The sequence below is a fragment of the Schistocerca gregaria genome, chromosome 4 (assembly GCF_023897955.1).
Source record: "Schistocerca gregaria isolate iqSchGreg1 chromosome 4, iqSchGreg1.2, whole genome shotgun sequence".
NCBI lineage: Eukaryota > Metazoa > Arthropoda > Insecta > Orthoptera > Acrididae > Schistocerca > Schistocerca gregaria.
In genome coordinates, this window is record NC_064923.1 from 102,199,945 (window position 1) to 102,216,704 (window position 16,760).

At 40.6% G+C, this 16,760-nt stretch overlaps 1 protein-coding gene across 5 annotated transcripts in view; it reads right to left on the minus strand.

Annotated features, from left to right (window-relative positions):
- LOC126268198 (peroxisomal acyl-coenzyme A oxidase 3-like) overlaps window positions 1–16,760 on the minus strand; it is a 301,784-nt gene that overhangs the window by 213,061 nt on the left and 71,963 nt on the right. For all 5 annotated transcript variants that reach the window (XM_049973820.1, XM_049973819.1, XM_049973822.1 and 2 more), the window contains exons 2-4: window positions 10,038–10,164; window positions 9,512–9,652; window positions 9,276–9,434 (exon numbers count right to left, since the gene is read on the minus strand). In XM_049973820.1, coding sequence (XP_049829777.1) covers window positions 9,276–9,434; window positions 9,512–9,652; window positions 10,038–10,040 — 303 coding nt within the window. In that variant the 5' untranslated portion in view covers window positions 10,041–10,164. The remainder of the gene's footprint in view (window positions 1–9,275; window positions 9,435–9,511; window positions 9,653–10,037; window positions 10,165–16,760) is intronic.

A 16,760-nucleotide genomic window follows, 5' to 3' on the forward strand; every position in this document is an offset into this window, starting at 1 on the left:
TGTATGAACAACTGCAGTCAAAATTGAAAACTTCCTAGCGTACTCCATTGCACTTGATGAGTCCACGGATATTAACGACACGGCTCAGTTCGCAATATTTTTGCGTGGCGTGGACGATGACCTACATGTAACGGAAGAGCTCCTGGATATGATTTCGTTGAAGGGACCTGTTACAGAGGCGGATATTTTAGCAGCTGTTGAAATGGTAGCTTAAGGAATAAGACTCCCTTGGGAAAAACTATATTCCGTAACCACAGACGGGGCACCAGCAATGTGCGGTAAAGCAAAAGGGTTTATTGGCCTACTGCGGAAAAACTTAACATGCCGAATTTACCTTCTGTTCATTGTTTTGCACACCAAGAGGATCTTTGTGTGAAAGTTATTGGTCTTCAAGATGTGATAAAGGTAGTGGTGCATATCGTGAACTACATTCGTTCTCATGGACTCACTCATTGTCAATTCAAAGAATTTTTGATTTCCTTTGAAGAGGAGTATCCACATATTCCCTACCACGCTGAGGTGTGCTGGCTGAGCAAAGGGAAAGTGATATCCCGAATTTTTCGACTATGTGACACTGTGGCTCAGTTTTTGGAGAGCAAAGGATGTCCGGAGCCACTTGATCATGACCCTGAATGGGTAGCTAATTTAGGATTTTTAGCAGACATTATGGCTCTCCTAAATGATTTAAGTCTGAAACTCCAAAATGAAAACAATCTCATCAACAATATGATCAGCAAGATAAACGCTTTCCAGTATAAACTGAAGCTCCTCAAAAACAACCTTTCAGACAAAAATACGCATCACTTTCCTGAGATATAAATTCTATCTTTATTAAAACAGGCTGATTTTTATAACCGCTTTAATCGAAACGGTACTATGTTTTTGTTTGATAGCATCTGTGCAGGAAGGAGCGCACTTTGAAAAATATGTCAAGGTGCTACAATCCCTTGAAAATGCATTTAACGACCGATTCCAGGTAATGTGCCGGTACATGACATACAGTTAAATAAAGAGGACTGCATTACATTAAAACCAATAGTACACATCACATGTTTATTAAAATCTATCGCATTTTAGTACTTCGAAACAACGGCTTACATTACTTTCATTTATTAACATTGGCTTTGTTATTGTTTCAAGAAATTACCTACCTGCAGCTAATTCTCAATTTTTTTGTGAAACCTTTTTCGATGGATATTGAAAGTGTGCCTTCAGATTTACATTTCAAACTAATTGATTTGCAAAGCAATTTTCAGGGAAAGGATGTGTTTTACAATACAAAAGGTTTGCTCTAATTCTACCAGAATTTGCCAAAGGAAGAATTTCCCATGTTACACAGAGAAACAGCAAAGATTTTTTCTACGTTTGGTTCCACTTGTGTATCTGAAAGGTTTTTTTCTGTTTTGTCTTGTACAAAAACTAGATTGTGTGCGAGTATTTCTAATTGTAATTTAAAAAATTCTCTCAGAACTGCTGCCAGCCAATCTCTTGTTCCAGATCTTAGTAGCACAATCGCAAATATAATAAAGAGCACATAGGAAGATACATTTGTGTTGAAACCAAATTTAAAATTGTTACCATTACAGCTATTAAATAAATCTCTTTTGTACTGGTACACCAAACTAAGCTCTCCATCTCGTGTACATTAGTATTTGACATTGACAAAGACAAGAGGGTAAAAACATTGAAACAGGTTGAGACAGGCGGCATGAGCAACACAAGCTAAGGAAGTGAGAGGCAGCGCTATTGCGCAAAGCCGAGGAGAGGGGGTCTACACCGTCGTCAACATAGCGCAGCCATCTTCTGCACTCTGCACTGTGCGATGCACTGGTGGATGTACCTTGTGCGGCCCTGATCTATATGGTGGTATAGGGTAAGGTCCCAGGTATCATACCATGCAGCCATTCACCCTGGTGCACCCTCATTTTCAGTAACTGATGAAGAAAAATTTCAGAATTTCAAATCCTCTACAGCTTTAAAAATAGAAATGTTATATAGACTGGTTGTGTAGTGTGATGGTTAATGTACAGTCCTCACATGCAAAAGGTTGTCACTTCAAATTTCATCAAGTGCTTTAAAATTTTTAATTTTTATTAAAATAGCTTTGATCATTACTTTAATTGAATTAGTTGGTTGGATAGAATTTTTTTATTTGAAGTCCTTTGCCACATTGTTTTCATCATTCTATTAACTTTTTCATTTGCTCTCATTTTTTCTCCTTGTCATTCATTTTCCATTTTCCATTTTTAGGTATTAACTTTGATTTTATGCCTCTCATTTTATCATTTATATTTTCATTCTTGTTCTTGTACTCACTATTTCTACTCTTCTGTCTGCTGGAATCATGTTTTACTTCTAATACTTTCTTTCCTTTAAATCTTCATCTATGTTATTCTGTCCATAGTGCAATAAGAATTTGTATTGAAATGTTTATATGACAATTACCATCTAAATTTTTCATATTTTGTACCAAAAAAACTTCACCACTATCAGTCAATATAATTAGATTATTTTATCTTTTGTTTTTTAACTGATAGATTATCATTTTCAAATGTCTAAATATTATAATAGATAATTAAAAATAATTAATTTATATTCTCAAATATTCCAAATGAAAAAAGAATTATAGTAAGAAAAAAGAGTCACTGAAAAGGCTAATACGGTGATTAAAATGACATGACTAAGGAATAGAAGTGAAAAAATTACATTTAAACCAATTAACTGAATTAAAAGAATTCAAAGAGCATGACGAAGTTTGATTACAACCGTTTATGTGTAAGATTGCAGTTCAACAACCATTACACTACTCAACCAATCCATATAACACTTCTATTTTAAGAGCTGTTGAGCATCTTGTGAAATTTGGAAATTTTTTTGTCAATTACCCACAAACAAGGGCCCACTAGGGTGAATGACTGCAGGGTGTGATACTTGGGACCCTAACCTACATCACTGTATAGACAGTTTCAAAAAGGTCATCCCACCCCTTGTCAGCACATGGCATGATCTATGTTCTTCACTTCCTTTACTAATGCTACGACAAAGTACAATTATTTACATCTGACTCTTTCCTGTGTTTTGCCCATGCATGAGCCCCAATTGCGTCCAAAATCACCATTATTTCTGACAATTTTGTCTCTGGAGTTTCTTCTACCACTTCTGTTTCCATCTGGACCATTAGCGACCCAGTTATTCCTTGGTTCACCATTACCTCACCAAGAATCAACCCTGTTCATCCTGTTTACATGGTAATCCCTCCTTGAATCATACTATCCACAAAGTTTCTTCCACCATCTTCTACTTTGCATCTTCCCCAAATAATTTGAAACATGATTTATATTACTACTATGAGCATGCAAAAGTACCAGTAACTCTCCAACAACCTGCGGAAGCTTATTTACCTGTCCCATAATTATCAATTTGCTACCCAGTTCCTTGTCCAAATATTTTAGTTTGTTAATTAAGAACTGACAAAATCTTTAATATAACTACAGAAATAATCAATTTTTGAAAATATATCAATGAATATCAAAAATATATCATCTTCTTTCATAAGGAGGAGCTACGAGCTCCAAAAGCTGGCAAATTTCAATACCTTTTTGTAAGTGTGTTCTCCTACCACCTGGTGAGTAGACTTTTTTTGATAAAACCTTTGATAGCAGCTCTTACTATGATCATACCTCTCACCTCCCCAAAATTCACTTAAAATTCTTTGTTTGTTCACCTATAGACCAACATTCATTTAAAAATAATTTCTTAAACTCCTCTCATAAACTACATGTTTCTGAAACTTCAGCTGCCCCACTGTAAGCATCAGATTTCAAAAATCCTCTTACAAAAGACTTTTTTCCTTACCACCCCAATTTTCTGATAAATCACTGAAATCTCTAACAAAATCAAGAGAGTGCACTTCACCATGGTTCAAAACTATAAAATTTCTTACAACTAACAAATGAAATTCCATCAGTTTCTGTAAAAGCACTGTATTTACTTTGCTGACTTTCCTTTCAGTTTCAGTAACCTTAGAATATACAATTTTGTTGAACTTTCCATCTTCTTTTCAATGATAGCTACACATTTACTTTCTATTTCTTTTTCCACTGTCTCTGTTTTAATTTGGTGAATTTGACTTTCAAGTTCCACCCTAATATCAGAACAAAATTTCATCGACACTTGTAAATTACTATCACATGAACTTGCAATCGATTCCATTCTCTTTTCATGTAGTTTCCAAAATCTATTTTTTCAGCTGTACAAACACTGCTAATGTTATTAAATTTTGCCTCTGTGTCTTATACTACTTCTTTTAAGTTATTCTCAAGACCAATTTTTACAGTTACTAGCCTCCTATCCAAGTCCACAAGATTAATTGCATTAATGTTCTTCATAGATTCTTTCCTTTCAACCTTTAAACTACTAATTCATTTCCTAACATCACCACTACTTGCGTCTATTTTTGAATTTACACTTTCTTCAAAATTTGTTTCCTGTTGTTTCATGAACAGTATCAATAATGAACTCATATCCCCATTTCTCAACTTCTCTTACATTTCCCAATTTTCATCACACAGTTCTTGCCCAATGTTAACTTCTTCCACTGCTTCAGAACTATTTGCTTCTTCATCCACACTACTGTGAGTGGGCGGTGAAGCCCTAAACATGTAATCCATAATGTGGCTGACATCAAGTTTGTGATACAAAGTTCATTCTAGCCCTGACCTAAACCCATTGTCATTTTCAGGTACATTTTTAATTACTACTTTCTGTTCATCAACCAAGTGAAATTCCTACATTCTTCCCCTAAGTACACAGTTTTCCTAATGTCCTTTAACAATGTTTACTCCCTGTCCACGACCACCTAACACACTGTCTTTACTCTCAGTGTCACACATTTTTATGAGTAGTTGCTGACAATCAAACACAATGTGAATTTACCATAATAATTTCCACCACAAGCTGAGGCTACTATTGCATTGTCTGCTAATCACATTGTACAACTTTCCATATCGTCTCACCTACCTGTTTACATATGGTGTCCCTCTAGCCGATTGGCTGCTATACTCTGCAATGTGATGTCAGTTTTGCTGCTGTCTAAGATGGAGTTGATGTTGATAATCTCAGGCAGTACTGCATTCCCCCCTGGCCATATCACTCTCATAATGGCAGCCTCTTCTCTCCATTGCATTTCACTTTACTACTGTACCATTGCAATGTGTTCCTCAACATTAGGGCATCAAATATAACTTACCATATTACCTGCACAGTTATCTCCAGTAGTAGTGACTTCATCGAAACTGGCTGAAAACTTGGTGGTGGTAATAATCTATTGTCAGTAATGTAGTCCACTACAAAAGTTGAAGTTCAAACACTTTACTTGTACTTGAATACTGAATGAGTTACTGTTTATGGCCAGTCCATGTCTCACCTACTATAATCATGGTACAGATAAACAGATGGCCATGTACCATACTGTCATCAAGTTGTAGTCCAAGCATACTAACTTAATATAGATGTACAATGATTACTGTTCACATGTGGCAAACAGATAATTAACACAGTTACTGGATAAAACTCTTTAAACACTGCCCATTAAATCTAATAGTCATACGAATGGAAAAACAATGTGCACAGTAAATATCTTTCAGATGTAACGCTGTTCATAGCTTGACATTATTGTTACAGTTCACATTAGTCATTACTTGAAAGATTAACACAGTCCACAAGAATAACTTCATATTCACAGTATAACTGATAATTTAAAACAGTCAAAAATAATTGAATAAAATCCTGGGCACAAAATTTAGATAAAATGTGGTACATTTCAGAACTTGTAATCTGTACTAAATCTTCTGCAGTACATTGTCCCATATTTTCAGACATGGATCTTAACTCACTTCAAAACTCACCACAGACTGAACTAAAATGTCTTCCAACATGTTTCTTTTGTAAGTTTACAATATCTGAAACTGAAGTTGTCAATTGTTGTTTGCCTGATTTGCACAAAATACAGTTAAAAGATTTACATTTCTGAGTAACTAAATAGTGGATGGGGATATGTTTAAATATACGGTACTTTCAGATACAGTAACAATTTCTATCTAATTATGCTGGTTAGTTTGTCCAAATATGTGATTCTATTTCAGTGCTTAGCAATGTTTTATCTAAGAATGTTAATCACTTCAAACTTAAATGAGATTAGATGTCGCTAACTTATTTTTATTGCCAACTGAATGAATACTTTATTTATTTTTTCCACTTTTTTTACGTACTTAATCAGGAAGTTAGTAACTGTGTTTACAACTGCTTATGATAACTAAATCTGAAATTAGCTTTGTTTTCTGACAAAACTAACTAGTTCATCATATTCTTATTAATGAAAAGAAAGTAACATATAACAAAGTTAATTTGAATTGACCATGGGTCATTATTTGAGATTTTTAGGTACTGTGTAAATTGTATAGAAACGACAATATCAAAGATACAAAATTTGCAGAAAAAAATAATTTTGAGGGGAGAAAAACACAACAGATGGAAGTAATCCACCTGTTTTGTCACAAGGTCAAGAGGCTATAGCGATAACATGCAATAACATCTAGTCAACATAACCTGCAGCACAATGACGTGACCTCCGTGCAACTTCATATGAACAGTATGAGCTTCTTTAGCAGTAGTTTTAGCAGTGATTCTGTCAACCTGGGCTATCTTCTCCATCAGCTACATGAGCACAGTTCACCATCCAGCAATAAGTGTCTCTCTCAGGCTTCGCAAATCAATTCGTGTGTACGTTTACATCAGTGACAAGAAGACTATCCCAATGCTTTGACTAATCACTGTATAAAAATTCACACAGTGCCTGACTTTTATAAAAGATAAGGGTGAGGTCACACTGTCCAACATTCCTCCAGAAGCTCAACACCTTGGCCCCTACTCACTTCACCCAGTCACCTCCCTCGATGTTGATCTCTAACTCGAGAACAGCTACATCGGTAGCGCCTCTTGATTTGAGCCTACTGACCACTGACAATACCTCAAATTTGACAGTCTCCATCGATTCCACATCGAGAAATCCCTTCTGTACAACCCAGCCACTCTCTATCATCACATTTGTAGTGATGAGCAGTCCCTCTACAAACATCCTGAGGTATTCACAGATGGAAATTAACCTAATAACCTTGTATAGAAACAGGTTTCTCATGCCTTGTCCCCCCAGTCACCTAAGAGTCATGTATACCCCCCCCCCCCCTCCCCCCGCAATCCCCACAAATTCCCACTGACCGGCAAGAAAAGTAGACCGCCACCCCCTGTGGTTTAGTACCACCCAGGACTAGACCAACTAAATTACATTCTCCACCAAAGATTCGAATTCTTTCTGTCATTTCCTGAAATGAGAAATATCCTCACACTATCTCCACCATCAGGGTGGTTTCTGCCACCCACCCTGCCTAAGCAATATCCTTGTCTGGCCCTACTCCACCCTTGCTTCTATGCCCTTCCCCAAGACCTAGATGTAAGGTCTGTCCCACTCATCCTCCCACTACCACCTATTCCAGGCCTGTCACAAGCATTTCCTATCATGGTGACCCCAGCAGAGGCAGGGCCAACTGTGAAAGCAACTATAAAATCTACCAACGTAGTTGCAATCACTGTGCCACATTTGACACACACCTGATCAATAACAAGCTGTCTGTCTGCATGTATGGTCTCTACTAAGCAGTAGTCAAGAGACTGCTGGACCACCCAGTTGCTGAGCACACCATCCAACATGATGTGTTTGAGATCAATGACTGTTTTATAGCCTGTGCTATCTGGATCTTTTCCACTAACACCAGCTTTCCTGAATTCCATATGTGGAAACTCTCCCTGCAACATATCTTATGATCCTGTAACCCCTCTGACATCAACCTTCACTAATCAGAGTCCTCCACCTGCCTACCTCCTTCCTATCCCACCAGCACACCTGCACAGTCCTCTCTGAGGTGAGTAGCAAACTACCGTATTAATGAAATAGACTCAACATATAAATAAACTAATTAAGCTCAGTTAAGTATGTTTTGCTCTTAGAAACATCTGAGGTTTCTGTTGCCACAAATTCCCAAAGTATGCTTTTACGAATGGTTACTTCGGCACTGTTAAAAGTCAGGCATTGTTGTGAGCACCTTTGTAATTATGTAACTGGCAACAGATAATCTACAAGCACACATTTGGCCCTTTAATGCAGCTAATGGTAATTGAAGGCTCTCTTGCATCAGGAGAATATAATGAATAAAGAAAATGTGAATAGGTGTGCTACCATAAACTTTTAATGAACATTACTGTCATTCTATAAAAAACTGAAACTTGAGTTTTGAAAATAATGTCTTTGATGTAATGTGTAAAGAAGCAACCAGATATTATTCTGTTCTTATTTCTTCAGTTAATCAAAGACAACCATAAACAGGGAATTTATCACTCACTTAAGAATACATAGCACAGGTCACAGCTCCAAATATCTTTGCATCCGTGAAAGAAATAATGTATATCTATGTATAGGCTTAACAAGAGTATGAACTGCTATGAACTGCTACTCACTACATACAGGAGACAGTGAGTAGCAGTCAGGAACATTGAAAAGTAGACTAAGCTATCAGACACCATCCTCTTTCACAATTAGACACCACACACACACACACACACACACACACACACACACACACACACACACGTTTGTACATGCACAACGCACGCACACACACACACACACACGTTTGTACATGCACAACGCACGCACACACACACACATGCCACTGTACTTTCCATGTTTCCATCTGCAGGGACCTTGTGTGTGTGTGTGTGTGTGTGTGTGTGTGTGTGTGTGTGTGTGTGTGTGTGTTTCATACCATTCTACTTGATTTTTCATTGTAAGCAGTATTATGGTGGATGAAATACACGGTTTGATGAGGGATTTGCACTCATAGTATGTGAACAGATTTTGTATCAGAATATGAATTCACACATTACTTTCAATCTTAATGCCTATTTTAGGCTATAAAAATCAGAATTTCCATTCTGTCTTTCCACATGTACTAATATGAAATTGAGTCATATGTAATCCACATAATTTTTTTTCCGGAATTTTACTGATGTTTGAGTATGAAGCTAGACACAGAATTTCCCTCCAGACTTTCCCTCTAATCTGCATAGAAATGTAATGCTGATAACATTGCTATATGCATAAGGCTCAGAAGAATTCAAGATACTTACTTACAAATAACAATGTAATTTTCCAGATATGTTACCTTGTGAAGATTTCCAAATATGTCCTCAGCTGATAACATATGGAGCTTTCTAAAACTATACAGTCTCTTCATAACCAAAGTCCGTTGTTCTTCTAAACTTAGTGAATTATCTGAATGGTGAAATTCTGGGTTCTCCTCAATTAGCTTCCATATTTTCATCTGTAGTTACAAGAGCACTAAGTTTTAAATGAGTGTGTAAATATTTTAAAATCACAGTAAGAAATTATGCTTGGCACCTTATAATCCAACATTTCAGGCGTTTCTAACAGTAGCTTCATAGATTTCCAGTCAAAAGAAGATGCCTTTCGATATTTGTCAAGTGGGCCTGGAGGGAAATCAGGTAACAACTGTATTTCCATTCCAACTTCTTGTGAATCCTGAAAGTAAAACAAACAAATCTTTCCTTAAACTTACTACTCACTTAACAGAAAATGGTTTTCAGACTTCCTTAGCTTGAACAGCAGACATAAGTGGAACAATATTAGGAATATAAGTTTTGTGACTGAAATTCCCATCTTAAAAAAGTTATGTTTTACCTGGGCAATTTCTAAAGCTAGGTTCCTTTTAGTACTCACAACAAAATTAAATTACAATGAATAAGCCATCAGAACTGCATAATTTCCATTTGCCCATGAAGATCGGGAGATTACTTCAAAAATATGGTACAAAAATTTATACTGATCCCTCCACAGAAATTAAAAGGTATATTATCTTGTGTGGAAGATAATCTACAACTCCCAAAACCAGACATATATCACATACCATGTGAATGTGGCACTGCAAATGTCAGATGGACTATAAGAACTGTTGAACAAAGATGCACAGAACCCAAGTGTTAACCCAAACTCAAGGACCCAAGTACATCAGCTGTCACAGAACACAGTCTCACCTGCAAGCATAAAATGAAGTATAAAATTGCATGTGTCATAGTACAGGAAACAAATTAATGGGACAGTACATTAAAGAAGGCAATCAAGATTAGAGTATGAAATGTTATCAGGGGTATTGAATGGTTTAGTGTGGGATGTTGAGATGTAAGGTAGCTATCGTTTTCAAGATACGGGTATGTAAGACTTTTAGTTCTCGCATAGCATACCACATTTTTCTTTGATGGATGTAGTTGTATCAGCCTAATTCAGTTTTGACACAGTTCATTACTCTATAATAAATGTACAGACCCATGTAAAAGAAAAACACTTTGACATAACAATTCATTCCAATTTAGCATTTCCAAAGTTTATTAAACAATTCATAAATGTATAGAGGTATGACAATGTTGTCAATAATGATCAAAATACAAAATCAAAAATTAAAATTATAAAAAAGTAAAAATATTTCTTATTACATATTTCCGTCTCATGTCACACAAGTGGTATTATTACCGATTTCAACTTAGTGCCAAGGTATCATAAGATAATCTGAATACATTATACAGTAATAAATCAATTGAACAGCCCAATACTGCTTCCAGTTGGTCATGTAAACACACCAATACTGATTTGGAAAATGTGGCCTAGCTCACGGACTTACACCTCTATGTGCAGTACACGAACCAACACAATTGCTCAATCATTACTGAAACTTTACTGGGTTGTTATGTTGGTACTTGTTTTGAAAATGTCACCTAATCAGAATAAGATAACTTTTGTGTGATGGGAAAGTAGAAATATTAGACTGAGCAAGAAGTTATCCACCTCCCATATTTAACCGAAGAGAAACAGTCATGGTGCAGGCTAAATCAGAAACTAGAACATAAGAGTTCCAGAGGTCACTCATGTAAAATAACTCCATGATCACAAAACCAATACTATACCAGGCTATCAGAGTCAGTTCCAGCCTTAGCCTTTAAATCTGTCAACAAAAATCAGTTTCTGACATTTAGTTTTAAATCATTCAGAAGTTGTGTCACATATCAACATAGGATGATAAACATAGCCCTCCAAGTGTATCAATTCACCAAAAAGAAGCCATAATATTAAACTTGGATGGGACTTCTTGCATGCATCACAAACAAAACATGGACTGTTGAAGATTGGTGCTTCAGATCAATGAAGTTACTTAAACAAGTCCACTCAGCAACAATTACTCTGAGCAACTGTCTAAAGAGTGACTTACCCTACCTTCCTCAGAAGATGAGTTCTAGTCTACAACCTGCATACCCAGTTGAACTACAAAGCTCTAAAAATGCAGAAAATAAACTCAGCCTTATAAAAGGGCCCCTGAAATTTCAGCTCATTTCCATCAGTGGAGAATTTTGCTATAGGTTGGGTTGGTTTGTGGGATTGAAAGGACCAGACAACTAGGGTCATTGGTCCCTTTCTTCATTAACCTGAAACACCCACAAAGAATAAAAACAAACAATGGAGATGACAAGAGATGACACAGGACAAGAAAGAGACAGACAGGGACCAGACAAAAGGAATTAAAATCACACCGAGTGTGACAGTGGTTAGCCGACCATAGAAACAAAAAAGGAAAAGCCAACCACCAAGAAATGCACTTAAAACCCCAGTCTAAAATTGTAGGCCAAAGGCCAGAATCAACACAAAAAAAGACAAACACTTAAATCAAGCAATAAAAACACCCTGCGTGAATAAAACTCAAAACTAAATCTGCCATTGCAACGTCATCTGATAAAAATGCAGGAAGCATATCAGGCAGCGCAAACATCTGCCTGAGCAGAGTTAAAAGCGGGCAGTCCAACAAGATGTGGACCACCGTCAAAGCTGACCCACAGTGTCATAAAGGTGGGTCCTCACAGCACAATAAATAGCTGGGCGTCATCCAGGTGTGGACAATGCGCAACCAGCAGAGGACAACAGAGTCCTTGTGAGAGACCTGCAAAGAGGAGCACCATGCACAGGTAGCCTCCTTGATGGGCCAACCTTTGTTTGGTGAAAGAAGGGTGAGCCATTCTTCACCCCAGGTGTGAAGTACCTACTGCTACAAAACTGACCTGAGGTCACTCTCGAGAAGGCCAATCTTCAAGGCTGGTGCATTGACAGCCTGTTTACCCCGCATGTCAACACATTCATTTCCCGGGATGCCAACATGACCTGGGGTCCACACAAAGACCACAGAGCGGCCGCAACGGGCTAGAGTATGGAGGGACTCCTGGATAGCCATCACAGAAGAGAGCAAGGGAAACACTGATCGATAGCTCGTAAACCACCCAGGGAATGACTACAGGTAACAAAGGACTCACCTGGGCAGGAGCGGATATACTCTAGGTTGCGAGAGATGGCGACCAGCTCGGCAGTGAAAACACTGCAGCCAGCCAGCAATGAGCATTGTTCATAATGATCCCCTACAGTAAGAGCATAACTGACATGACCAGCAACCATCGAACTGTCAGTATAGACAATGTCAGCGCCTTGAAACATGGCAAGGATTGAAAGAAAGCAGTGGAGGAGTGCCTCAGGAGGGACTGTTTCCTTCAGGCCCTGTGCCGAATCGAGCCGAAGGCATTGGTCGGGCACACACCACAGGAGTATACACAGAGGGGCCCAGAAAATAGGTGGAAGAGGGAAAACTTCAAGCCCAGAGAGAAGAGCTCTGGCGCGAACCACGGTCGTTCACCCCAACTGGGGCCGCCATTCGAAAAGATGGACGACCGACTGAGAGAACAGGAGACGATAATTGGGATGCCCGGGCAAGCTACAAACGTGTGTACCATAAGCAACCAGTAATCGTTGGCACTGGAACTGCAATGGAGGGACACCTGCCTCTACAAGTATGCTGTTGACAGGGCTTGTCCGGAAAGCTACAGTGATGAGTCAGATCCCGCTGTGAAGGATGGGGTCCAGCAACCACAATGCGGAAGGGAATTAATGCCTGGTACGGCCGTAGAAGGATAGACTGACGGCACCCAAGAGCGTTAAGATGCCGACAGCACATCTGTTTAAGCTGTTGAATATGAGGGAGCCAAGTCAAGTGGGTATCAGAAACCAATCCAAAAAAACGATGTGTCTCCACCACAGCAAGAGGTTCACCACCAAGATAAAGCTGTGGCTAAGGGTGAACAGTGCTTCGCCGGCAGAAATGCATAACGCAGGTCTTGGCAGCCGAAAACTGGAAGCCATGCGCTACAGCCCAAGACTGCGCCTTGTGGATAGCTCCCTGCAGCTTCTGTTCAGCAGCTGCAATGCCAGTGGAGCTATAGTATAGGCAGAAGTCATCATCGTACAAGGAAACTGAGACAGACATTCCCACCGCTGCAGCGAGCCCATTAATTGCAATTAAAAAGAGGCAGACATTGAAGACAGATCCTTGCGGTAACCCATTCTCCTGAACTCGGAAGGAACCTATGGAAGGCCGCAACTTGCACGCAGAAGGAAGGAACGAAGCAACAGAAAATTTTGTATGAAAATCAGGAGTGGACTTTGAAGATCCCGACCATGAAGCGTAGACAGGATGTGATGTTGCCATGTCGTCTCGTATGCCTTCTGCATCTCAAAAAAGACAGTGACCAGATGCTGACGGTGGGCAAAGGCTGAACGGATGGCAGACTCCAGGCACGCCAGATTATTGGCGGCAGAGCGAAATTACAGAACCCACCCTGAGACACAGCCAGAAGGCTCCCAGACTCCAGTAGCCAACTTAACCTCCAGCTCACTATGCATTCGAGCAACTTGCAAAGAACGTTGGTCAGGCTAATGGGCCAGTAGTTGTCCATGTCCAGTGGGTTCTTGCCAGGTTTCAACAAAGGGATTACGATGCTTTCCCACCATTGAGATTAGAACTTACCCTCAATCCAGATGTGGTTGAAAAGGTGTAGGAGGCGTCACTGGCAGTCCACCGAGAGGTGTTTGAGCATCTGACAGTGGATATGATCTGGCCCGGGAGCTGTATCAGGGCAAGCGGCTAGAGCACTTTGGAATTCCCACTCACTAAACGGAGCACTGTACGATTCAGGATGGAGAATGTGAAATGAAAGGCTCCAACGTTCCAACCGTCCTTTCAGGGAGTGGAAGTCCAGCAGGTAATTCGCAGAAGCGGAACTCTGAGCAAAATGCTCCGCCAAGTGCTTTGCAATTGTGTCGGAGTCAGTACAGACTGCTCCATTCAGTGAAAGTGCAGGGACGCTGATGGGGGTCTGATAGCCATAGAGTCGCCTAATCTTGGCCCAAACCTGTGATGGAGAGGTACAGAGGCCAATGGTGGAGACATTCCTTTCCCAGCACTCCTGCTCGTGTTGGCGAATGAGGCAGCGGGCTCACACACGGAGCCGTTTAAAGGCAATGATGTGTTCCAATGAGGGATGCCACATGTGACGCTGGAGTGTCTCGCCTGCAATCTTTAATTGCCTCAGCAATCTCAGGTGACCACCAAGACACAGTCCTCCACTGAGGGGACCCAGAAGAACAGGGAATGGCAGATTCTGTGGCTGTAACGATGCTGGTGGTGACTGAGTGAACCACCATATCAATGGCATTATTGGAAAGAGGCTCAATAGTGGCAATGGAGGTAAACAAGTGCCAGTCAGCCTTATTCATAGCCCATCTGCAGGGGCGCCCAGAAGAGTGGTGCTGTGGCAGTGACAGAAAGATCAGAAAGTGGTCACAACTGTACAAGTCATCATGCACACTCCATTGGACATATGGTAATAGGCTAGGGCCACAGATCGAAAGGCCGATGGCTGGGTAGGTGCCATGCGCAACACTGAAAGTGTGAAGGCACCATTATTTAAAAGAGAAAGGTCGAGCTGTGCCAATACTTGCTCAATGGTGCTCCTGGCCTGTTGCCACTGATCCACCCCACAGAGGGTTACGGGCGTTGAAGTCACCCAGTAACAGAAAAGGTGGCGGTAATTGGGCTACCAGTGCAGCCAGGAAATGCTGCAAGACATCACCATCCGGTGGAAGATAGAGACTGCAGACAGTAACAGCCTGAAGCATTCACACCCGAACAGCAACAGCCTCTAAAGGTGTTTGTAGAGGGACAGACTTGCTATAAAGAGAGTGAAGAACGTAGATGCAGATGCCACCAGATACCCTCTCATAAGCTGCCCAGTTCTTATAATAACCCTGATAGCCATGGAGGTCAGGGGTTCGCATTGCTGGAAACCAAGTGTCCTGAAGAGCAATGCAGAGGAAAGGGTGAAGGCTGAGAAGTTGTCGGAGCTCAGCAACATGGTGGAAAAAACTGCTGCAGTTCCACTGGAGGTTGACATTATCCATGGCTGAGAAAGGCGTGAAGCGACCGAGGAGGCAGATTTGCCACTGGGTCACCTGCTGCAATCGATTAAGTACCGACAGGAGCAACATCCACCATGTCTGAGGGACCGGCAAGATCTAGATCCTCAGTGGATGCCACCAAGAGTGGAGTGGTGGAGTGGTGGAGTGGGTGCCACCCAATTTCCTTGGTCTTAGGGGTCTTCGATTTCTATTTCTCATGCTGTTCCTTTGGTTGCCCTTGCTAGGAGGGCTTCTTTGATTCAGTCTCCGGGGCTAAAGGGGACCGTGAAGCCCTATGTCCAGCGACCTGTGGCTTCTTCAGCCACTGGTGGGTGTCTGCTGTGCTGCTGGTAGGAAACTGGGAAGGAGTGACCCAAGGGATCCCTTCCTAGCGAGAGAAGCTGAACAAGACTTACACTTCTCTGGGGAGCTGTAACAGGAGTGACAGTGCTGCATAAGATGACATCATGCACATGGGATGAAGCCATTCAAATTTCCGTTTAGCCTCAGTGTAGGTCAGTCGGTCCAGGGTCTTGTATTCCATTATTTTCCTTTCCTTCTGAAGAATCTTACAGTCCGGCAAGCAAGGGGGATTGTGCTCTCCGCAGTTGACACAGGTGGGAGGCCGGGCACATGGAGTATCGGGATGGGATGGACGACAACAATCGCAACATATGAGGCTGGAAGCACAGCGGGGAAGACATATGGCTGAACACTTGAAGCACCGCATCGGGAGAGGGATATATGGCTTGACATCACAGCGGTAGACCATCACCTTCACCTTCTCAGGTAATGTGTCACCCTCGAAGGCCAAGATGAAGGTACTGGTGGCAACCTGATTATTCCTTGGACCACGGTGGACACACTAGACGAAATGGACACCTCATCGTTTTAAATTGGCGCGCAGCTTATCATCAGACTGTAAAAGAAGATCCATGTGGAAAATAATGCCCTGAACCATATTTAAGCTTTTATGGAGCATGATAGTATCAGAAACATCCCCCAGCTTCTTACAAGCGAGTAATGCCCATGACTGGGCAGAGGATGCTGCTTTTATCAAGACTGACCTGGACCGCCTTTTTGACAAGCCCTCCACCTCCCTGAACTTGTCCTCTAAATGCTCTACAAAGAACTGAGGCTTCATTGACACAAAGGATTCCCCATCAGCTCTCATACAGACTAGATACTGGGGCGAATACATCTCGCTATCATTCATAGCCTTTCGTTCCTCCCATGGTGTGGCCAGGGAGCGCAATGATTTTGGGTCATACATGTTTGCTTTAAAGTGAGCCCTCGAGCACTTAGAGAC